Source organism: Musa acuminata, chromosome BXJ2-2, assembly GCF_036884655.1.
Source record: "Musa acuminata AAA Group cultivar baxijiao chromosome BXJ2-2, Cavendish_Baxijiao_AAA, whole genome shotgun sequence".
Taxonomy (NCBI): Eukaryota; Viridiplantae; Streptophyta; class Magnoliopsida; order Zingiberales; family Musaceae; genus Musa; species Musa acuminata.
In genome coordinates this window covers 31285009-31309440 of record NC_088339.1, presented here as the reverse complement: position 1 = coordinate 31309440, position 24432 = coordinate 31285009, and the positions used below count along the sequence as shown (strand labels likewise).

The following is a 24432-nucleotide window of genomic DNA, read 5'->3' as shown; positions in this document are numbered from 1 at the left end:
CATTGCTTTTCTCAAAAATGTTTGATGACAAGAGCTGTGTTGAGGTCCCCTTATCGTACAAGTTACAATGCCTATACGAAGAACGGAAGACTGGTGCCGTGTCCAATTTTTACAGGATATCATTCATGATAAAAATGTGCATCCAGCAGGAGGGGATTTGGAGCTAAAGTAACCACTAAAAAAGTAAGTTTCTTCGGTTTGGTGTGCAAAAGATTTTTATATTTGTTAAGTCAAAATCTGATTGTCCAATTGGAATATTAATTAAGAGCCGATCAAGATGTCATTCTACGCCTGTCTTGTCTTTGATTGTTGTTAGAAAATATCAAATCCTGTAAAATTACTAAATGCTGAGATTTCTAGATTGAATATATAAAGAGCTTGTGAATTTTTGTATGTTAAGGAACACACCTAAGAGGGTCTTTTACAGTGTGGTTTAGGATAGTTACACGCTTGTAGATTGCACTGATGTCATGGATGATAATGCCCCATCGATTGGGTAAAAATTGTGATGTAGTCAGTAATGTTTGGAAAAACAATGTCATGGTAGATGCAGGTGATTGAAATATCGGAAACGTAACGTCGGTCACGGTGTGTCAAGTTGTCGACGGTATGGTCACAAAGTTGTCGACAGTCTAGTACGTCGATTATTATTTTCCTATCAATATCAGATGCTATCTGGCATATCGGCATCTGTGACCCATGATCTATTCACTTAATGGATATAAGAGTTAGATGACCAAAATGATTAAATCCAATTTAATTAGGGGATGCATGTAACCTTGTCAGCCGCCTATCCATGATCTATTTAGGCTAATAATAGATGTAAGAGTAGATGACCAAGATGTTTAAAGCCAATTAGAGGATGGATGGATTAATCAGAGGAGGATCCATGTAACCTTATTAGCCGCCTATTCAAGACTCCTCTCACCACTAGTTTGAGAGACTAAACTGGTGTTGTCAGATAATAATAGTCCAACATGCAGGGTTGACAGTTGTAGAGTCACTTCAAAAGACGCCTTCAGAAAACCAACGGTAGACTTGAGGCGGTTGGTTCTCTTTCGACCTTTTTTCTACACCTTTTGCCTTGGGGAATCAATCCCCCCCCTCATCACTGGGTCCCAGCAGCCTCCTAACACCAACAACAAAGAACAGGGAATTCGCAGCGTTTTGCCTGCAAACCTGCCTGCCAGCCTCTCTAACCTACCGTTCTACAAATAAGCCTTCTCATTGACCCACCCACACTGCGGTACAAATTTGCCAAACACAAACGAATTCCATCAGCCTTCTTCTCGTTGCTAAAAGAACAAATACAACATCACGGTGAACAATGAAGACATAACAAGAAGCTCTTCCGACTACTGTAAAGAAGCAATAATACCCACGAAGTTTAGTCGAGAAAATAGAATGCAAGATCGTCGTCGTAGCCCATGAACCTCTCCAAGTCCACGTCCCACCCAGCCTGCGCATCCGAACACCCCTCGGTTTTGGCTCCAGAAATCTCACCCTCGTTTATATCTCGGTACCCTTCTTCCCCTCCGCTGCCATCCGCCTCTGCCCCAAACTCGCTACCGTTGCTCGCACCGCCATCAGGATCGGGCATCAGAGCGAACAGCTGATCCATGTCCAGCTCCGAGTGGTGCAGCAGCTCCGCCGTCCCATCCAGGACCCACTCATCGTCCACATGGTCCACCAGCGTGGTGAGGTCACGGCTCGACGCCACAGGAGACACCAAAGGCCCACGCTCACACGTTCTCTCCACCTGTTGATTCAGCTTGAGGTTGAGGTCGTCGATGGTCACTGGCCTTCTGCTCAAGTGAGTATTCCAGTGATTCTTTATCTCGTTGTCTGTTCTCCCCGGCAATCTCCCGGCGATGAGCGACCACCTGCCGCACATCAGAAATGCCACCGGTCACAACTCGCCAACACAAGCATGCAACTAGCAAGAGCAGCCAAGAAGATGTGAAAGTAGATCCTGACAAACTTGCCCCCGTACGAGAAAACCGACATGGCCAAACTCACATGGGGAAGAGTCACATGCTCGATAGTCCATACGACACGTTAATGAACAGTGCAACTTTGGAACCGTCCGAGGGGGGCATACAGCCATCTCCTCTTCCGACAGGATGAGACGCGCGGCCTTCGCTGTCGGTCTACATCTTGCATTACTTTTCATGTCTACTTAAAAGGTTTACGGTAGATAGATTCTCTGAATCTTCTTACCCTTCGCCGGTAACAGTTAAACCATGCATGCTGTTCCCCTCAAAAGTTTGTATGGGCTGGTTTGGTTTATAGCATGCGGGGCACGTATGCCAGTAGTACACGGTAAAGGGACTGTGTGTGTACCTGTTGCCAAGCAGGTTGTGGAGTCGAATGATGAGGTCTTCTTCCTCATCCGATATGTTCCCTCTTTTGATTCCTGGCCTCAGATAGTTCAGCCATCTCAACCTGCAGCTCTTACCACACCTATTCAGCCCTGCAAGGAGGAATTTTGCTTGATGAGAAGGCGTTTGCTTTGGTTTCTTTTAGGCATGTAATTTACTGGAGTGAGAATTCTTCTTCTTCTTCTTCTTCTTCTTCTTCTTCTTCTTCTTCTTCTTCTTCTTCTTCTTCTTCTTCTTCTTCTTTTATTGTAAGGTGTCATTGGAAGAGGAAGAGTGCTTACGAGTCATGATGTAATGCTGAGGTCCCTATTTGAATTCTACTGATACACTAGAGGCAAGCACATGAGTCATGTCCGAAAGATAAGATTCCCATAATTCTTTAAAGGGAAAGTGCATCACAAAAGATATTAGCTTTCTGGTCCTACTCAATAAAAATCTTGGTGAGACCTGAGACCTTATAATTAAGAATTGCATAAGAGGAAGCCATTATTAGCTTTGCGAGCAGAAGGGTAACATGATATAGAACAGCTTGATGTCGACTAGCAGCTGCAACTCTCAAGCTTACCCAATCAGAACTCGGCTTTAACATCTTCTTAAAAGTAATAATAAGCTGCAGTGGAAGAAAAAGGTCGAGTTCAACTGTGGCAAGATTTGGGATCAAGATTCCCATGCTCAACACCCAAGAGCAAGTAAAGCAGAGGCTAAGAAAACACTCAACCCAGCAATTAGAATTCCTACTCTCTGTTCTGATGGATTGGATCGTACACACTCATCAACCTCTAAATGCTTTAGTTCAAGACTGATTGAAGATTCAAGGAAGTGGCTAAGTATTCAGTAAATGTGTTCCCATCTTCCTGCTTTCTTTAGAACCTACACAGCTGCTTCAGCAGAGAGAGGGAAGAATGAAAGGAGTCGAAAGAGCAGAGCAGCACCACAAACCTTTAATTCACTAAGCAATTAACTCTGTGCGTGTGCATGTGTGTGTGTGTGTGTGAGAGAGAGAGAGAGAGAGGAGAACGGACCAGCTTTGGCGGGGAGGGTTCGCCAGTTCTTGTCACCGTGGTCTCTAACGAAGTCCACCAGCTTCTGGTCTTCCTCAGCGGTCCAAGCTCCTCTGTTCACCACAATATCCACCGCCGCCTTCTGCTTCGCTCTCTCCGTCTTCTTCACCATCTTCCTTCGCCTTTTCCCTCTCCTGATTACCCTCCGCTGGTATCTACGAGATTCCCAACGGCTGCTGCGGCTACTTAAATTGGTGCCAAATCTTGCTGTGTGCTGTGCTGTCAACGTAGCAGCATATGGAAAGAGGAATCGTGGGATGCGACCTGTAGAGAATGGGATGGAGAGTTCCGACCACGGATTTCATATATATAGTAATCCTCTCTCCTCTCCGCTATCCTCACATCATCACATGCATATCTAACACTCCATGCACAGCTACCATATTCCACCGGCTGACAGTCGCCCACAAGTGCCCAAACCGGCCGAGGAGAAGGGCTGGTGAGATTTGGGGTCGTCAAAGGAGTAACCTTTCTCGCAGTCACTGACTCCGGTCAAAAGTCTTTACGTGTTGTAAGCCTTGTCAGTCTCATAGCGAGTTCGCCTTTTAGATTGTGCGGCTCCGTTTAGTAGAGGCAGAGATTGTTGAGAGAGATGCAAACAGTTTAGGTGACGACATTGACCGTTCACGACGGTTAGGTTCCTTTTTTGAGTCTTCTCCTGTGGAGCAGCATTTGTACGCTAAATTAGCTTATATCTATAAAAATAAAAGTAAATTTATATGAATTTTTAAGTTTTTTTTTTTTTTGCTTGATATTTATATAAATTATTGGATGAGATTTCGGATCATCAACTTATGAAAAAGCTATTGGATCTCGAATATTGTCACACTACTCATATTTTAATTTTTAATTATTATGTAAGTTATTTTATAAATTTTATATTGTAATAATATATATTGGTTATTATTGATTTACCAAACTCATTTGCCAAGATCTCGAAACATTTTTTAATGTGCTAACTAGTAAAGATTTTGATAGTTTCATGAGGTTAAATCTTACTTTTCGTCACTTATAATAGTAATAATAATAATAATAATAATATTATTATTATTATTATTATTATTATTATTATATGGGTTATCCTAGAATCCTTTAAAGCTATGAGTTTTATATTATATTATCTTAAAATTTTATCAATATTATTATATTAATAATATTAATAAAAAAGATATATTTATATATGTTTAATCTCAATAACTATAAAAATATTCATATAATCGATCCTAAATAATTGAAACTTACGACTTTGTTGTTTATACATGTTTATATATATATATATATATATAATAAGTTTTAAATTAGGGATTGCTTAATGATAGCAGTAACTTTTAGAAGGAAAAAAATTCAACATATTTAAACTATGTGGCTCCCAAAAAAAAAAAAATGGAAACGATAAGGACAAAATGTACTAATGAACAAAACAAAAAGAAAAAGGGGAAACAAGGATGACACGATAACTTTGAAGGATTTGTCTATACCTCAAAGGACGAAGAAAAATGACAAAGTAATACGTACCACATAAACAACATGGATAATGATTTGTAGAATTCATTTAAAATGCCACCGTGTTGAATCTTCCAAACGGGATGCACACTACAGTATAGTTCTGTGCAAGCAGTCACTGTCATGTAAAATTCATTTCATAGTGAACGCATGGCTATACAGTGCATCCGATATAAATACCGAGATAATTGATTCATTAATTTGATGAGTTGGTATTAAGTATTTCAAAACATTAAAATCTAAATTTAATGATGCTTTTTCAATTTAGTTTTGCATTATATTAGACTAAACTGCGCACGTTATATTTTCTTTTGTAATACTAATTTTGAATCTTATTGTATTGTACTTTGGAGATTGTTTAGCGGTATGAATTGGGACTCAAACCACACGTTCATGCTCCACCTGCAAGGAAAAACCAACGCTACAAGTGCATCCAGCATGATTCCTCCGAATCAACACCTGATTTGCTATATATATATATAGAGAGAGAGAGAGAGAGAGTCCCGATGCTCGCTATCCCAAAGCCTGACATAGAAAACAAGCCCCCATCAGAAATCAAATAAGAAGCGCGATCATACGAGCAGTAGTGTTACCGAAGAAGGTTCTTTGTGTCGCCAGCTAACAAAGTGGAAGACTGCCGGCCCTGCGCTGCCCTGCCCTGCCCACCATTCTAAACCCCAAACAGATAAACCGCCCCGAGTCCCTCTCCACTCGGATGCTTAGACCGGTAGTTAGTGCCGCCCAATTTGGCACCATTTATGTATCGTATGGCCTCTTCCCTTCGCTTTCCCAAGAGTTGGTGGCGCTTGTCCGGACGCGGTTTGGTGGAGTCTTCTTCCCTAACAAAGTTTGAACGAGCAGCATATGTAATACGGCGAAGTCGGCGCGTAACGTCCGTACCAGACTGGTCTCGCTGCTTCTCCTGCCATGATTGCAGCAGACGAAGTCGAGGTTTGGTTCGCTGCCAGGATTGCAGCGACGTGTCTGATTGACCAAGCAATATTAATTTGATTGGTTGAAGTCAAGATCTCGATCTTTGAAGGATAAGTAATTCGGGATAAAAGAAAAAGAAATCTTGGAGATTAGAATATTTTAAATATTGGGTTAGAAATCTACCGCAGTGCGAATCACAGCGGATCTTGAAGCATCCATACGAGTCTTCGTGCTCCTTTCATTAAATATTGGAATCCGTGGATGCCTCCATCGTGCTCACGCCCAACCTGACCAACTGCTCCCTACAATTTATTATATCAGAACAGGAGATTCGTATCCAAAGAGCACCTGCGTCGTAAAAGGGCGTCGACGAGTTATAGAAAGATCATGGACACGGAGGGATTATTGGAGAATAAGAAAGCTCACAAACACACTCCCACTGATCCAATCCTAATTAAATTACTTGGAACACCACATGATCTTTCACACACACACACACACACAAGATGATATGCAGGATCACAATTTTATAATGGAATAGAATATAACCGTCTATTTATAATGGACCATTCGCACTCAATTTACAGCAGATTTATAGGAACAGGTAGAAATTAAGACAGTCAAGTCGTAGTTGCTTAATCTCCTGTGATGGCTAATTAAAAATCAGCAAGATTAAATCTTAGCGATGGTGTCGACACTTCGACATACCTAAACTTATTTTTAGAAAGACGTTGTAGAAATTCTTGACTTGGTTATTCACAACCCTCCGTGGATTTTTGGGCCAACAGCACCCCAAGGGTAATGATGGAAGCGTAGATGGAATTTGGAAGCTTCTGCACCACTTTACCCACACCGGGCACTCCTTCGGTTGCCCTCTTTGTCATCAGCGCGATGGTTGGAGCCAATATAAGTGCAATTATAAGACTTTGACTGATTGCAGTTAAGGTTTCAGCTGTCAGTTTCCGAATGAACTCTGCAAACTCCTCGCGGTTAAGTAGCCCATCAAGGTTAACATCGTATTCCTACATGGAGAAGACAGAGGTTAGGTTTGGTGATACTGCCTGCAATGGTCTCAGTGATCAGTAATTGCTACAGAAAAAAAAAAATTAAAGAAGTTCAGAACAATAAAAGATCACAGTGATTTTTGCAATAAAAGGGTATAACTAAACATTAGTGCTTGCTAAATCAATGGCATTGGGTTCGTCTGTACTCAGACGGGTAAAGAAACTACAATTACCACATGCAATGATCATCAGTTACATGTCATTGGAGTCCTTCACTTTTCCCTTCTTCCACCTACTCCTTTTGTCTCACTCATTCCCGCATCCACTTCTGACCTAGTTCGGACTCTTGGGCATCATTGGAGGGCCCTTGTCGGGTCCATCCCAGTGTATCTTTTCTTCTTGAAGGTTGGAGTTTCAGATACTTATTAGATTCTTGTAGTAGTTAGAAATCTGATGCAGAGCTTTCTTGGCTTAAGGGCCCCAAACCAAGGACAGTTAGCCACAATAAGTTGCATAAGATGCACAACAAGAAACCACCTCATCAGATGTATTACAACAATAGATAGGGCATGGTAAGCCGTAGCAATATGCAACTTGGTAATCTCCTCATACATCCATTGCAATCTCATGAACTACCAATAGGACCACCAACATAACATGGATGTAAACAGTTCAGGCTTCATGGATCACCAATTTAGTTTCCCAAAATTGCATTGGATGAGGGACTAAATCATAGCAGTAGTCGTGCAAAATATCATTGAGTTTCTAGATAGGAATTGGTTCATCTGTCCCTAAGACTAAGAGAATTGAAATAATTTTCATTCGGCACTGAAATCCATCAAGGCAACAATTTCAAATCAAGCACTCGAGTAGGAGATAATGACCTATAATAGATTATGCAACTAGATTTGAAATCAATTGAAGTTTCCTCAACATAATTGTAGTAAAGCTCAACATTGTGTCACTTAGAAAAATAAGGCAGCAGTAACTAACACTATACAATATATAAGTTAGACTATTAGAGTAACCTGAAAGAGTGCTGACTGCTCCCAACACTTGAATTCTTGAAGCTTTTGTCTCATGAGAAATGAATCTAGCTAGAACATAGGTATTATTTAGTAAATCAGACTAGGCCCCATATTGTATTCCTAGAATCAAGAAACAGAAACATCTGAAATAATTATTTAGTTGTACTACTACTACAACAACAACAAAACCGTAAGTCCCAACTATTTGAGGTTGACTACATGAATCTTTTGTCGCTATTAAGATTCTTAAAAAGTAATATGCTTAGTTAAGTTCAAATTACTTAAATCTTTATTTATAATTTCTATCAAGCAGGGGTTTTTAATTTCATACCGTATCGCCCAATATGGGTGGTACATATCGGTCTACCAGTAGACTAGCACGCGGATCACCCGCTACCGGGTGGTATCAGGTTTTTGGCCCCGGATTGGACGATATGGGGCTGTACCGGGTGGTAATGATCAAAATTTTGATCGTTACCGACCTGTACCGGGAATTATGTAATAGTTGCTGTCCAGCCAAGCGAACACGCTGCTCCCCTTCGGCACAACATTCTCTTGGTGGTTGTTGTAGCAGTTGCCATTAGCACAGATGAGCGCCCCATGGTCGGATATTATGTCTTTCCGCCACTCGTCGACGTACTGGTTCTCTCTCCGCCACACGTATTGGCTATAGCCCTTCTGTAGGTTGCTCTAAACCCTTGCTCTCGGTCGACGACATAAGAGCCGGGCCAAGCGTTGCCCTCCGACTCGATGAAGGTCGTGTTGGAGGGCCATGAGAACTTTCCCTTTCTGGAAGCCTTCCCCCTCCGCCACTCCCTCTCGTGCATGCGCCAATCTGCCCCAAGGCACTTCACTCGTCGGTGGGGGGGAGTTCTTCTCCTCCGCATCCACGATCAGGTACAAAAACCTTATGTTGCTTTGTGTTCTCCGCTCGATATGCCAGTACGTACAGTACCAAGGCTTAGTACATCAGTATGATACGAGATTAAAAACTTTGCTATTAAGGTCTTTTTAGGTCTTCCTCTATCTCTTCTTGAGCCACTTACATTAATCATTTCATCTTCTCTGACTACCGCATTCGAAAGTCTTCTAAACATATGCCCATAATATCTTAAATGATTTTCTCTCATCTTATCCTCTATCGAAGCGATACCTAGTTGTTCACAAATAAAAATAATTTTTTTATCTTTCCTTGTAATTCCACACATCTATCTCAATATTCTTATATCAGCAACATAATTTTTTGTATATGTTGTTTCTTAACTGTTCAACACTTAGATCTATAAAGTATTATTGATCTTATAACTGTCTTATAAAATTTTTCTTTTAATCTTAAAGGTATCCAATAATCACAGAAGGCTCCTGACGCCCCTCGCCATCTTAACCATCCTATTTTTACTCTATGAATAATATCTTCATCGGTCTCTTCATCTTATTAAATAATTGATCTAAGATTCCTAAAGTTTTTACTTAAAGAAACTTTATATCCATCCAAATTAAATATATTCTCCTATCTATTCCTAGAATTACTAAAATTGCATTTCATATATTCAGTTTTAGTCCTACTTAATCTAAAACCTTTAGTTTCTAAAGATTGCCTCCATAACCCCCATATTATATTCCTAAAAACAAGAAACAAAAACATCTGAAATAATTATTTGATTGTACTATAACACTATAATTCATCTCTGACTACCATACAACAAGCAGGCTGCCAATCATTTGGCCAATAAATTATAGAATTGATTTTTTATGGTTTATAGAATGGTAGGTTGCCACATACTTGACTGACATGTAGAACACTTTCTTTTGATTAGCACAGATGTATTCTAATATATTTGCAGTCTTAGGATACAAATGCTCTTGATCACAATCACCTTAAACTCTTAACAATAGTTCTTGCTTATAGGTTTGCAACACCTTACCAGCATATATATAATGACCTTAAAAAATTCTCTTATTTTTTCCTTCTTTTTTTTTTCTGAATATCCAATCTTTCCTCCTCTATGTACAAGAGAGCAAAAATACTGTAGAATTCCTTTTTAAGTAGTGATTAGTTAGTACTTCTGATCATGGGATGTGATTTCACCCACACTCATTTGTGTTGATCAATATTTACTAATCTGAGCATGAATCAGAATGCAAACCATCCCTTTTCAATCGATCTAGTTGGGTTTATATTTTTTAAGCATTGTCACTTAGGGGTTAGCATGCAGACATGAATCGCCCACACCCATGAGTTGCAAAGCTCTGTGGCCATGCTGTAGCTACACTTGCCCATGTCACATGCCCATCGACCCAACGATGGGCAGTGATGAATATCCTTGTGCCCCTTCTTGGTACCTTGGTATATATGGACCAATATAGATCGGACTCGAAACTGCAATATTGCTTTTGACAACTGCATATAAATGTTGCTTATGTCCAATTTTGATCCATATGCACCTCAATCAGTAGCTGGAAAGAGATTCACAGTAATAGGATTTCAAAGAAACACAAATAGTATTCAGGTAGAAAAGGAAAGTATCCTTGTCTGATGAGGTTTATGTATGCCCAGCAGTATCACACACTGAAATTGGAACTAATAGCAAAACCCACTAGGAAGAAGAAGATAAAAGTCCTTCACATACATTTCTAAACATTTCTACGAGGAAATATTAGGATTCCCTATTGTAAACACAAATATCATGTTTAAAGCAACAAAGCCAAGTCATCATGAACAACCAGAAACTTGCATTAAAAGAACGTAAACCAGAAACAGCTAGCAGCACACCAGTCACTGAATTGGCAGATTGCCACATCTGAACTATCCTGAGCTTAGAATAAATGCTTCTTAAGATGCATAGGCTTGATTTATGTCACGAAAACCCCTCTTCCAATATGACGCCCCATGGTCTACATGGAAACAGCAGTAGTGTCATCCAATCTCAGTAAGCAAAATCCATATGAAATCATGACTATGGATAGCAGATTGTCTATGATACAAGACTACTGACAGGCTTGTATCTTTTGGACCTTCTGCTTTTAGAATAAATAAAAATATAACACTATATATTGCTAGATTCCTCAAAACTAGTACCTTGTCCTTTTCCAGTTTAACCTTAAAAGAAGACTAGAGAAACATCTATAGCAAGTTCTTAGAATGACATTGCTTTCAGTATTTGCAGGTGGCAAACTAATTAACTAGATCATTCTGGAAACGGATGAAAGGGAAAATAAAATAGTTATAATAAAAAGTGAAAAAATAAGACTAATTTTCCTCTCCTTGATGTGATGAAAAGGCAAGGAAGGAAAAATTTTCATGGATTGTTCCAAGCTTTTCCATCAAAAAATTTTCCTCTCTGCATGACGGTATTAATTTAAATTTCCCACACGTGCAATATCCCAATCTAGGGATACCTGTTTTCACTTGTGAGACTTTGAATATCTTTCATGAGCCCTGCAAAAAGCTTTGTGGCTTTGTACAGATTCAATAGATCTTGAATCCAACTACTGTCTAGGCCTCACTCGAGAGAAGGATCCTCTCTCCATTCGTAAAAGTTCTCCTTCATTTCTTTCTTTAATTTTTGTTACAAAAAGATATATTATTGCATAATTTCTCCACCTTTATACCCTCTAATGTATGGCTATACACATGTATGCTTGTACACACTCTCCTCTTAAGAATTTCCCTGTGGTAACATCGCGTAAATTGAGGATCCTTGGCGTCGAAAACTGAAGGAAAAGAAACGCGATGCCATCTATCATCGAAAAAATAGACTAATGTGAACGGCGATGGCGTGTTACGAACCTTCATCAAGGATCTCAGCTTGTCCTTGGTGGGCGGATCGTGGTGGGGCCCAGGCAGGTGCTTGTTGATGTCACTTGAGCAAACCAGACACACAAGAACAAACACCACAAAAGCGTCAGGAACATCAAGAGAAGAAAGGATAAAAGGGGGGGGGGGGGGGGGGGGAAGGGGGTTACTTACTTGAAGACGCAGAGGACGGCGATGTAGACGTCCTCAAAGGTGAGGCCGTCCCTGGAGTCGGAGCTCTCGTCTCTGATGTGGTCGAAGACCCGATCGGTTATCTTCCGAATCTGCTTCTCCTTCCATTGTTTCCCTGCACACAAGTTCACCTGAAACATGCATCATCGCCAACGACAAGAAGAAGAGAAATCTGTGGTATTACCGTGGAACTTTTCTTGTACAACCGCAAGGATCTGACCCATAATTACAGATCGATGAACGAGCTAAGGAGAAGCAAGGTAGCTGCGACGGGCGATTCAGAGAGAGGAAGGAGATGCGTTTAAAATAAATCGGCGATTCATAAACCTTAGGTCACTTGGATAAGACGAATTGGAGGGGGAAGACGGGGAGATCAGATCAATCAATCGTATTATAATCACGACAAGTACTTTTCACGACGGGCCAGTGATCGTGACGGGCCGGGCGTAAGCTTGAACACAAGAGAAGACATGTGGACGGTCCTGATCGATCCACGCCATACGCATTCGGAGTGTACTTCAAATATCATCATCCGTTTGTTGGTCATGATAATATTCATTAATATATCATTGAATTATTATCGTATGAAGTCGAAACAAATACTAAGGTTAATCATATCACAAGTTAGAACTCAAGGGCATCGATATCGATATCTCAATGAGAGCTAAAGAATCCTAAAGTATAAATAAGCCAATTATGACAAGATTGATCAAGGTGAGCATAGAGGTAACCCATACCTTATATTGATAATGGTGAGCATACAGGTAACCCAATTATGACGAGATTAGGGATAATCTTATATTTTATAAAAAGATGGTAACTGAGAATAAATAACAATTTGAGGTTTTTTTTTTAAATTTTTTTGTCATTTTCTTTTTAATTAAAATGAGGAATTTTTTTTTAAAAGGGAGTACAGATTCGAAAGGTCGCGAAACCTACCGCTCCTAAGAAATGTCGCCATCGCCCATCTCCATGCCTCCGTCTTCCCCCATCGCCGACGACACAACCGATGACAACGCTCTCCAGGTTCGCCTCTCTCTCTCTCTCTCTCTCTCTCTCTCTCTCTCACATACTCTCTCTCTTTCTTTGACACTCGTATGCCCTCCCCCTCTCTCTCCAGCCCTTCTTCGTTCTCCACAAAGCATTGCCTCAGAAATGCGATAGGAAGGCTGCCGGATCCACAAGAACTAGAAGGAAGATCGATCTACCCCCTTCCTCTCCGAAATCGCCTGAGAAGTCAGATGCTGTCGCTTCTCCCGTCGGACCAAATGGCGCGAACTACGAGCGGCTCCGCCTCGAGGCCTTTGATATGACCTGGTCCAAGATTGACACCACTATCAAGGTTTCATTCTTTTCAGTTTCACTAATTCGATTGGTTATCCGTGCTTGATTTTATCTTCCCCCTTCCTCCGTCTCTTTAGGAGGTTCTGACGCGAGTTCACCGCAATCTGTTTGCTGAAGTGCACCAGTGGGCTCTCGAATCATTTTTAGCCCTCAAATCCGGCAAACCAAGAAATGCATTCGAAATCCAGACGCCGTATCCGCTTCTAAATGACGTTATATGCAAACAGATACCAACGGCAATGATACTTACGAGTACTGCTAACTATTTGCGGCTTTTGTTTCTGTGGAGCAGATCGTTCCCTTTAGGGGTTAAGTGCTAATTGGATTATATTTGTGTAGAGAATGCTGAATTTGTCGATGATATGCTAACATTTCAAGAACTTGGGGAGCATTTGAAATCTAAGGGATGCCACATTGCTAACCTCTCAGCAATGGATTTCTGTGCGAAGGATGGCATTGCTGGTTGCTTGAGAAGTTTGCTTAGGCAGTTAGTTATGGATGCTCCTGATGTAAGAGATTCTATTGTTTTTCAATTTTTTGTTCAATGAGTTCACCCTGAATTGTTTTCTAATCCACATAAGTTCTTTGTATGATTTGTTGGTGAAAAGATGGCAGATATGTCTGTACTGTCCTCGTGGTACTGTGAGCCTGAAAATTATGATCACCCAGTGATCATTGTAATTGATGATATGGAACGATGCAGTGGTGTCATTCTTGCTGACTTTATTAGAATGCTAAGGTATTCTAGCCTCTTATGTAAATTTTACTACCACTGCAGTGATGTGGATGGTCATCAGCTTTACCATTAACAATAAATGTTAACCCAATTCCTTGTCTTTCTTATTTAGATAGCTATGAAAAATTTGTTTTGCCACATTTATACTTGACATAACCTTTAGATATTATGAGGTTTAAAAGATCATCTTTCCCTCTGTAAGGAACTGATAATACATTCCTCTATCTTCTCTATTTAAAATAGGGTAATGCAAAATATATTTCCCAGTAATGCATAATATATTTCCCATGTTTTTATTTGAGGTACACCTCAAAATCTAGTAATTTAAATATATAATCATGGAGGTGGACAGCATAACTATATCAGCAAATTACTGGATGGTTTCTGCTAGTTTTGAGTTTTATTGTTGATCCTTAAAGCAAGATATTTATAGGTTTTTATGTGCTACATAGAGAAAAGATGAAAAAGAAGTTAAGCAGAAGCATTTGATTATTGTAGTATTTGGGTCAAGTGATCAGTATATATCATATGGCTTAGTTCATGAGAGATCTGAAGATACACTTAGTACCAATTTATGCAGTGTCTTAACAATTGAAAGATCTTTGTGTTTCCCTTGTTTTTTTATAAAAAAAATAAGGTTATTGTCAAAATTTGGGAATGGATGGAAGATGGGTCGAACTAACATTACATATATAATCTTGAAAATAAGGACTAAGAAGATTGTAACCATTCATTTGAATTGTTCTCTGATTTTGTACTCTTCACCCATGTTAAAGCCACCTTAAATCTTCATAGCATATAACTGTACCATCTTAATTAGTCCTCGTCAATTTGTAAGGACTTTGTGAATTGTCTATTGTTTCTTGGCCTACTCATCTTGCTATATACTTTTCCTGCTTGGGCATCACATCTATGTCGGTACCCTCAATTTGTCTTTTAGTCTCATATCAGCCCTTTCACACTATATCTTTCAAGTTCAAATTTTAATATTTAGAATCTTACAGCATATCAGTTATCAGAATGCTTCTCTTAAAAGCTTGTTGGTCAGAGAACTACATAGGTGAGCCTCTGAATTTTATTCACATAAAATTTAGAGTATCAGTTGTCAGAATGCTTCTCTTAAAAGCTTGTTGGTCAGAACTACATCAAGTGAGCTTCTGAATTTTATTCACATAAAACTGATTTTAGCTTATGTCAGTTGTGTATTTCTTATTCAAAGTAACTATATTTACTTCTCCAGGTCTCAAATTCAGTCCCACTTGAAGTTTATTTGTATTAGATGTACTATTATGGCTCCATTATTTTAATGGTGCCTCCGCCGATGCTTACCTCCATACTATTTTTAAAGTTCAACCTCACAGTCTTGTTATCAATAGATCTACGACATGCACAAGTATTTCCAAACAGTCCCATGATGATACATTTGTAAGAGTCATCATCAAAAACAAGATTCACCATATTGCAATGTACCGTTTGGTATGGGTGGTACATACTGGTCTAATAGGGGACCGATATAGGCAATACATCGGTACGCTCTCATGTACCATGTGTCGGTATGCTCGGTACGACTTGGTACTTATTGTTTTGACAATTAGTCGGTATACCGGTATGGACCGGTAAGGCGAACCATGATCAAAATTATTTGATACTATGAAGATGTGTTTATTCCACTCATGGAATATAAGCCTTACCTGTAGTGATTCTTGCTCAGTGTCTTGTATAACAGATATGTCTACCGCTGGGTCAACACTTGCAGTTTTGACTTTTTTATGCACATGTTGCTCTCTTCATTAAATGCTTCTTTGAATTGTAGCACCAAATTGGATTGCTGATTCTACCCTTTTCTTGTCATGTTTGTGACTGTAGCTTACCAAATTGAGTTGTTGATTCCCGCCAATTTTATGTTTGTGACTGCACCCTCATACAATTTTGTTTTTATTTGTCAATTTACGCATCCATGTAGTTATGTGTTGTATGTACATATTCATGAGTCCTTATTTGTCGATGTATATATGTCTTTATCTTTTATGTTATAAAGATAGTGTCGTACAACTTAGTCAACTAAGCCTACAGGGCATATTTAGCTGATTTTGATTTGTAAAGCTATTATTTGTAGCGAGTGGGTAATCAAGCTTCCAGTCATCTTTATAATGGGGGTGGCAACAACCGACACAGCTAAGAAGCTTCTTCCTTCAGATGCATTGCAACACTTGCAGTCTTCAAAGTTCACATTGGGATCGCCACTTGAGAGAATGAATGCTGTAGTGGAGGCTGTTCTTGTAAAGCCATCTTTTGGATTCAACATTGGTCACAATGTTGCAGTCTTCATGAGGAACTATTTTCTTGGACATGATCGGACGATTACTTCTTTCGTGAGGGCTCTAAAGGTAGATAGTAATGCTGCAGAAATCTATTTTGTAAATATGAGCCATGATATATACCTTATAGGCTTCATGCACACATGATATATATCTTCTTCCTGCAGCTTGCATGCGTGAAACATTTCTCTATGGAGCCTCTGAGTTTTTTGGGCATTGACATACTTGATGAAAATCAGGTGATACTTTATCTTCTCTTGTACAGTTGGTCCTTTTCCTGTAAATTGTGGTTTACTGACTGAACTTCTGATGAGGGATCTTTTGTCAGTTAGTGCAAAAGGTTAAAATTTGAAAATGCTGAAGATGATTTATGAATCTGTTATAAGTTCTGATAGATAAACAATAGTTAATGCTATGTAGTCTATGTAACTGGACCTGATTAGTTATTAGCTTTATAATCAGTTTCTTTCAATTTGTGGACCCTAATTTTGATACTTTGTGGTAAGATCTTCTTCCCTATTTAACTATTTTGTGTCTGCAGGTTTTCTTACATGGCAAGTGTGATGCACTACCTGACTCTTTGCTTAAATATGCTTTTAATCTTCCATCTTGTAAAAGGTATAAACATGTAACCGACTTGTTCTCTTTCTATCATCAATAAGTATACAGAAGTTTTCTTGTTTTGAACTTTTAGATGCTCATATTAGGGGAAAAGATTGCAAGAATAGTAGAGATGATCTTGGAGAAGGGTTATCTGATCTAAGGAAGCTGCTCAAGGCTTGGAGTTCTGTCATCTTGGTAGGCTTTTATTATTTTATTTTTTAGTTGTCCATGCATTTCTATGAATATACACTAGTTGATGGTTCCCCTTCTCTGGTTTAATATATATCATCTTCCCCACAATAGCTAGATGGAACTCAATGGTAGGAAAAGATCTATGTAACTGGCTTGTTGCTGTTGTTATCATATATCTTACCCATTTATCATGTCCACAATGACCCAACCCTTTATAATAGTAACATGAAAGTAAAAAAAAATTCTAATAAAAGGGAACTAATATTATGGTTGTTTGACATCTTAAATCGTAGTAAGCGTCTGGAATCCATTATCTAGTAGTTTGTTTATTTGTATGTGTTCATTTGCTTGTAGGATGACTTTTCGTATGTGCTTGCTTATGTAGCCATCTATTGGCACAACATGAGAATCTATAGCAATATTACCATCTAGATTTAAGAACTTATTGTTATGCGTTATTATGGTTTGTTGGACATCAATGTGGCAACTCTCCTTTATCGAGGAATGAGCAATTGATTGGCTTGGAGTTTATGTTGATTTATATTTCATATGCATCGTGGTGATCCAATTTCTTTCTTTTTATTAATTTGAATACAAATTTATGACCTATCTCATATTCATTTTTTTTTCAAATCTTATCAAATATATTCTATGTTTAATTGAATATTTTGTAAAGTGTTTTTCCAAGTTGACTATTCTGATATTTTTACTGTAAAGCTGAAGTATAACGAACAAAAACCCATGCATGTGCTCTTCATCTGAGAAAAGTGTCAACCAATTTCAGTTACAGTGACCCTATTCTAGGCTTGTCACACATTGGTACAAAATATGCTTTTTCACATATGATGCTTGACTTAACAGCTACTAATATAATGACATCAGCCTTTCTTTTTCTTCACCTGATTTGTCAGTGTTTATATGAAGTTGGAAAGCACAACAAGATACAACTACTTGACATTTTCTGTGAGGCCACTGACCCGACATTGAGTAGCCTAGATCCTTCAAATCATAAATTGGAAAGGTCATTCAATGGTCAGAATCTAGCAGAAGGAAGGTTAGATTTTAAAGGGGGACTTATTGGTCAGTTAATACATACAGTGAGGTATGTATTGTGTCGAATACATCTAGTGTTCTTCCTTACAATACAACTTTGCTCTTAGCCTTTATCTTCTCATTGATGAAACATAATTTAGTAGTTGGCCAAGTTCTAATTGTATAGTAGTTATACATTGGACTCAAAATGAGTCACTGTCTATGGCAAAAAAGAGATTGCATTTTTTCTGAATTTCTGCCACCAGAAAATGTCGTCCTGCAGTTTCTCTCGGTCTCTATATGCATTTCATACTTCACTCCTTTTATCCTTAAATGTTTTGTCATAAAGGTTGGAGTAGCATTTACTTGGCCTTTGATCTTTGAAAGTGCAGACATTGTTTATGGTTAACTTTTCCCATATTGATTTAGACCTATTTGAAATGTTTTAAATTTGTTTCTATTTGATCAGAGAACTCCCTTTATCATCGCTAATTAAGTTGCTTGACTCATGGAGTATCCACATAGAGGAATTGTGTGAGGTATGATTGAATTCTTTCAAAAAAGTAATGTTTTTTTATCTGCTTTCATCAACAATAGTTAGTTCTAGTAAATCATGTTAAAATTGAATACCTTGTGGTGTCTTGTTAACGTGAGATGGTTGGAAATAAAAAATCCAATGCATTCATTAGTAGAACAACATGAAGAGGGTCACAAAAGAATAACTGTGATGATGGAACAAGGTGCTTAGATAAGTTGCTAATGTGTAGTAATTTAGTAACTTCTGATTGATTTTCATCTTTTGACTTGTCATGTTCAGTAGGTTGATTACTATTTCAGATGAGATTGATGATTATAGTTGTAAATTAGTTCTTTTGGATGGTTCTAGTTCTAAGTTCTCTTATCTGATTCTAGGTTATTGTTGTCTGTTTTTATTCTACCTTAAAGACTGAAAATGCAATCCAATTATCTGCGACACCAAGGAATAAATACAACTATTTTGCAGGATACTCGATTTATCAATCTTACATACTGGCAGATTATGAAATCTAAGTGTAAGCATTATTAAATAGCACAACTCAAAGATTTAGATGTTCTTGATTTAGCAAAGGATATTACTTGTGTAGAGCTCAATATTGGAAAAAGGAATTATACTCTATTACTTGTACAGAGCTCAATAGCCAAGAAATAAATACAGTTTTTTCACAGGATACTTGATTTATCAATCTTATTTTCAGGTTTTGAAATTTAAATGTAAGCATTTTTAAATAGCACAACTCAAAGATTTAGATTCTCTTGATTTAGCTAAGGATACAACTTGTATAGAGCTCAATAGTGGAAAAAGGAATTGTACTCGATTTATCAATCAAGTATAATTATCTTGTATAAAGCTCAATAGCCAAGGAACAAAAACAATTATCCTGCAGGACACTCGATATATCAATCTTACTTAGTAGCATATTTTGAAATTTAAATATAAGCATTATTAAAGAGCACAACTAAAAGATTTAGATGCTCATGATTTAGCTAAGGATGTTATTTGTGTAGAGCAAAATAGTGGAAAAAGATCCATGTAGGTGATCCCAAATAGTTGGGATTTTGTGGCTTGTTGTTGTATTATCAAAGAAAAATATGTTGGAGAACCATGAATTAGGAGCATATTCTTAATTATTGGGAGGCTCAGTTTTTATAATTCACTTTCTTTTGTAAATGTCAGAATATACACTCATTTGCTTTGGAATACTTCTCAAAGGACTAGTTGAAGAAATTATTTTGTTGCATGATAAGCTTCATTCCTGAATCTCTGAAACACATTGTTCATAGGCTTGATATGCTCACTTTAAGGTGATCATGGTCTCCAGACTACAAGCCTTATTTACTATGAAGAAATTCATTCAATTAATTTCATTGACATTCTAATGGACTGTCATCAGGTGAGAAAAAAAAAGGACATGCACCCTGGACAATTGATTTAACTAGTATGAGAAATAAGGGTTTACATATAATATATTTTAGGGGAGGTGAACTTTATGTTTGTGGCTTCGACAACCTGTTTTGTGTACTCTTGGCTATAATGTTTTTGGCAGAATATAAATAAATCAACCAACATGCAAGAAGGTGCAAAGTATTGTGGGATGTGGGCAAATTGACTTTTGAACATAGAACCTAATGCTTGAAGATGTTTAAACTTTAAAGAATATATTTGCTTCTTACTGTGTCTAGTTGGTTTAAAGAATATATTTGCTTCTTATTGTGTCTAGTTATACAAGATTCTTTGCTTGGTCTGTTGCTGAAAAAATATTTGGAATTTCCAGTTATCTTGCCACATTTATTATCCTAGAACACTGTTATTGACAGTCTTAGCTTTTCAAATCCTGGGTATTGTTAATAATGTTCAATTTTTACTACTGTTGCTCCAGGTTCATGGAGAAGTCAGAGAGCTACAATCAGTAGTAAAATCTTCAAACGGTGGGAACAACTTGAAAGAAAGACAGATTGATTGTCATAGGTAAGTTTTTACTTAAGCTTAATTGACTTCTTGACCTTCAAATGCTCACCCTCCAAGCAGATGAATAACATCAGAGTGATTGCAGAACCTTAAGAAATGCCTTTTACTGAAGCTGACATTATATGTATGTCTTATAGGATGTCAATGTCTTTGTGTGCGGGAAGGACATCACTCTCGGTTAATGGTAAAGCAGCTGCTTTATTGGATAACATGGTCAGGTATGGTTGTTCGCAACTGCCTTTGTCTACATGACTGTAGCATTTGCGAGCTTCTTGTAATGTTTCCGGGCAGGTGATTTTATATTGAAAAGATCAATTGGAAATTGGTAATATCTTGTATACAGAGCATAGTCCTCTTGCTTGTTCTTCCCCTTCATCGTAGTAGGTTTTCCTTTCCTTTTGTCCTCCTGTTTTCATTGCATATCAGAGGCCAAATAGATATTCAAAGGCTTACATCAAATATTATAAGAGAGTTGGGGATTTGAGTTGACACTGATCACATCACAGGAGACGTTGGAACTTGCGGAGAATCTGCCCATGATGGCTTGGATTTTATATGCCATTATATGGTTTAATCAATGGATATTTAAACTATGGCATCTGTAAGTTTGTCAGTCTTGCAAGGATATATATGCTAAAACTTAAATTTAGAGCAAGTATGTAATTCACTAAATTTGGAGGGGTGTGTGTGTGTGTATATATGTATCCTTTATAAAAATATTTTTTTGCTTGCTGTGGCTGGGTATCCTGGGCTTTCCTACATTGGTGGACTCAAGCTGTACCAAAGCCATGAAACTCATCAATAACAAAGGCCTTAACTGGTTAAACAAAAAGAAAATTAGGACTGGTTAGGTGCATGCGATTTATTCATCTCTAATATAGTGATGGAACTTCAGTAACCTGAAGTGTATGATTTCTTTCTTAATAAAGATTCTTTTGGCATGTCTTAATTTTTTAGTATATCAATTAGCCTTTATCCAAGTAGTTTATATAGTATCAACATTTGTGTTTTCCATTGCAGGAAGTTTTTGATGCCAATCGAATGTTTATGTTTTCATGAAATTATTTGCTTCAGAAATGTTGATATTCTGCAATCAGTAAGTTCTTTGTTCTGCACTTTATTGCACGCCAACTTTTTTCTACTAACTTTCAATTAAAATCTTTGATCATGACTTTGATTAATGACTGACTTGCTTATTGTTAAGTGAATAGTTTGTTTAGAGAATGTCTCTACTAATCATAATATGACTGAATTTTCAAATATATATTTGAGCAAGGTTCTAAATACGGTATCGTATTGATGCACCGATCAGCTGTTAGTATGGTATGTATCAAGCTGTACCGAGCTATACTGACACATGGTATACTAAAGTGTACCAATGTATCACCAGTACCGGTTCTCTATCAGATCGGTACGTACTGCTCGTATCGAGTGGTATGATACGGTATTGCAAACCATGTATTTAAGTCATTGTTTCATGTAATATTGTATCCTCGCTTTCTGCTATTCAATTTAGTTTTGGACTTTCACTCAAGGTTTTAAGGAGTTGCACATGCCAAACATTGACATGGCTAATCATCTATCGGAAGAAACAAGTTCACAAAAATAAAAATAAAAATGATCTAAGATTAGGGTGTGTTCATGTGAATCGATCTTTGATACAGTGGTAAATTTGCTCCTTCATGACTTGGAAGATTAGGGTTTTATTCTACAAAACAACATGAAGGGTTCATGTCATATTGTGTCTTGGTGGAATATCACCTTGTTGTCTCATTATGAACTCTTGATCCAGCCTCATCTTTAGTATTGAGTGGCAGTACAGCAGTGGAGGCAAATTTTAGCAGCAATATTGATGAGTGAAGATACCTATTTTTGTGATAAATATAAGTTCTAGGCATAATGAGAAATTGGACTGGATGGTCTTAAATAATGTGATTTAATTTTTGGTCAGCTAGAAGGTTGTGCACTAACTGTACACATTCCTGAAATTGCTTATGAGATTATACTCTAGCAACTGAGCATTGAGATTCATCATTTCTCTAAGTGAAAATAAACAGTTTTCTAGCTTTAGGACCCTCGATATTGTGCTACAATTACTTCTTAACTGCTGTGGGAGTTTCAAGGGTTGCACAAATGGTTTGAATTTTGTCTTCTAATATAGTAATATAAAGAGATACTTGTCTTATGATAACATTTTGTTTTTGTCCTCAGGCTTTAATTGGCAATCCAAGGAGAAACATTCAAGTTGATCTTATGAAGTCCACAACCTATATTAAGTGCAGTTGCTGCAGCAGTAATGGGAATGTGTTATCACCCACTATGCATGATACATCGGTTATGTAAGATGTTGTGCCCCTTTGGTTATATCTTTTCTATCATGTCCTATCAGATTATTTCTTCCATGTTGACAATAAGCTGTAGGTCCCTATGCTGAAGCTACCTTAGCTTCTGTGATGATAAGGAGTAAAGTCTAATTTTATATTATTCTTAAAAAGAAAATCCTCAATTTTACCTTTGTGTCAGGACTTGAAAACCACTTCTAAGAATGAGTCTGGCAAACGGGTCTGTATTGTGCAATAAGCTGCTTCATCTGATATATAACAGGTGACTCTGTTTGCAGGTACAACCTAGCCCAGGAGCATGGTGACCTTATAAATCTTCAGGATTGGTACCATTCTTTCAAGTCAACAGTTTTGGGCACTAATAAACTCAAATGTCCATTGCAACATTCACCAATGTCCAAAAAAGTGAAATCTTCTCCTTCAGAAAGTGAAGCTTCAATTCAGTATCCTATGCTTTTATTAATTTGAGAAAATGGAGTATGATCTTAGAATGCATATTGTGGCAAGTAAAATATTACTTTTTAGTCTGCGTATTTGATACCTACAGGGCAACATATCCAGGTTGGTATGATGTGTCGTCTATTAGGATATAGGTGTCTTTGAGTGCTGCATAGAAGCAACAAACACTTCGTACACATCATCATTTTGTGAATAAGAGCATTTATATTTTCCATAAATTATACTTCTATAAACTCATTCACTGTAGGTAATTTAGTTCAAAGCTGCTTAGATCATACTTTCTGCTTTCCAAAATGTTGTTCACCTTGGAATAGATGTGAAAGCCATTGCTTTTGTATATTATTTGGAAGTGAAGTGATTTTTTAACATGGTTTCCATCTTTTCCTTAACGTGGTTTTTCTCAGAGCAAGATTCTGCAGAGCTGTTATCGAACTCCAAATTGCAGGCCTATTCCGGATGCCTAGCAAAAAAAGACCAGATTTTGTGCAGAGAGTTGCATTTGGTCTTTGAGCTTCTGATATTTACAATTACCCATAGAACTTATTTAGTAATGCAATTTAATATGGCCTTCCAAATTATTATATGTATAATTAAGCATGATTTTTTCCTTCATCTTAGCTTATTGTAATTGTTACGACCAAGTATAAGTTTCTTGCAAAGAAAAGTTGAGCAGTGATTTGTGTGTTTCATTACGAGTGGTATGTTGACAAGTCAATGATCAGAGCATCTGCTTTATTCCTTTCACAACAAGATGGTTTTATAAGAATTGAAATAGTTGTGAGGAATGAGAAAGATGCATCTAATACTAGTTTTTTATAGTTTCTGCAAGATCTCAGAATGTATTAGAAGACATTGCAATAGCATATGTTGTACATGTTCACTGTGATGAATTCTCGATGGGTCCTAATACTCTCAAAAGCTAATTTGGATGAATAAGATTTCTTAAGTGGATTAAAAATATGTGCTTTCTGAATGACTGCAAATGCCTTAAAGCATAATATA

The 24432-nt window shown here is 37.7% G+C and overlaps 3 protein-coding genes and 1 long non-coding RNA gene across 6 annotated transcripts; 1 reads left to right on the top strand and 3 right to left on the bottom strand.

Moving 5' to 3' along the window:
- Positions 1 to 1264: 1264 nt before the first annotated feature.
- On the bottom strand, positions 1265 to 3741 carry LOC135606044 (transcription factor MYB4-like). Its single transcript, XM_065096776.1, has 3 exons — positions 3404 to 3741; positions 2344 to 2473; positions 1265 to 1883 (listed from the first exon to the last, which is right to left on the bottom strand). Exons 1-3 carry the CDS (start codon positions 3552 to 3554, stop codon positions 1388 to 1390), a joined length of 777 nt encoding a protein of 258 aa, XP_064952848.1. The 5' UTR covers positions 3555 to 3741; the 3' UTR covers positions 1265 to 1387.
- A 1646-nt stretch (positions 3742 to 5387) lies between these two features.
- LOC135605041 (uncharacterized) lies at positions 5388 to 6220 on the bottom strand. The gene is made up of 2 exons (XR_010484288.1): positions 6062 to 6220; positions 5388 to 5929 (listed from the first exon to the last, which is right to left on the bottom strand). It is a non-coding gene; the product is annotated as an uncharacterized LOC135605041 (long non-coding RNA).
- Positions 6221 to 6385: 165 nt separating this feature from the next.
- On the bottom strand, positions 6386 to 12274 carry LOC135606042 (uncharacterized). Of its 3 annotated transcripts, XR_010484659.1 has the most exons (5): positions 12083 to 12274; positions 11881 to 12013; positions 11701 to 11773; positions 10684 to 10805; positions 6761 to 6900 (listed from the first exon to the last, which is right to left on the bottom strand). XR_010484659.1 is itself a non-coding variant. In XM_065096766.1 (4 exons), the coding sequence occupies exons 1-4, from the start codon at positions 12120 to 12122 to the stop codon at positions 6631 to 6633; spliced, it is 516 nt and encodes a 171-aa protein (XP_064952838.1). In that variant the 5' UTR covers positions 12123 to 12272; the 3' UTR covers positions 6386 to 6630. The 3 variants fall into 3 exon arrangements, 2 of the variants coding, with proteins under 2 accessions (XP_064952838.1, XP_064952839.1); XM_065096766.1 differs by lacking the exon at positions 10684 to 10805 and having other exon boundaries at positions 6386 to 6900; positions 12083 to 12272; XM_065096767.1 differs by lacking the exons at positions 10684 to 10805; positions 12083 to 12274 and having other exon boundaries at positions 6386 to 6900; positions 11881 to 12038.
- On the top strand, positions 11921 to 24119 carry LOC135606041 (origin of replication complex subunit 3-like). Its single transcript, XM_065096765.1, has 18 exons — positions 11921 to 12075; positions 12806 to 12924; positions 13019 to 13240; positions 13320 to 13494; positions 13582 to 13751; positions 13851 to 13981; positions 16095 to 16365; positions 16464 to 16535; positions 16838 to 16914; positions 17004 to 17094; positions 18003 to 18193; positions 18593 to 18662; positions 20541 to 20629; positions 20767 to 20847; positions 21650 to 21725; positions 22841 to 22968; positions 23250 to 23414; positions 23835 to 24119. Exons 2-18 carry the CDS (start codon positions 12850 to 12852, stop codon positions 23938 to 23940), a joined length of 2190 nt encoding a protein of 729 aa, XP_064952837.1. The 5' UTR covers positions 11921 to 12075; positions 12806 to 12849; the 3' UTR covers positions 23941 to 24119.
- The last annotated feature ends 313 nt before the right edge of the window (positions 24120 to 24432 follow it).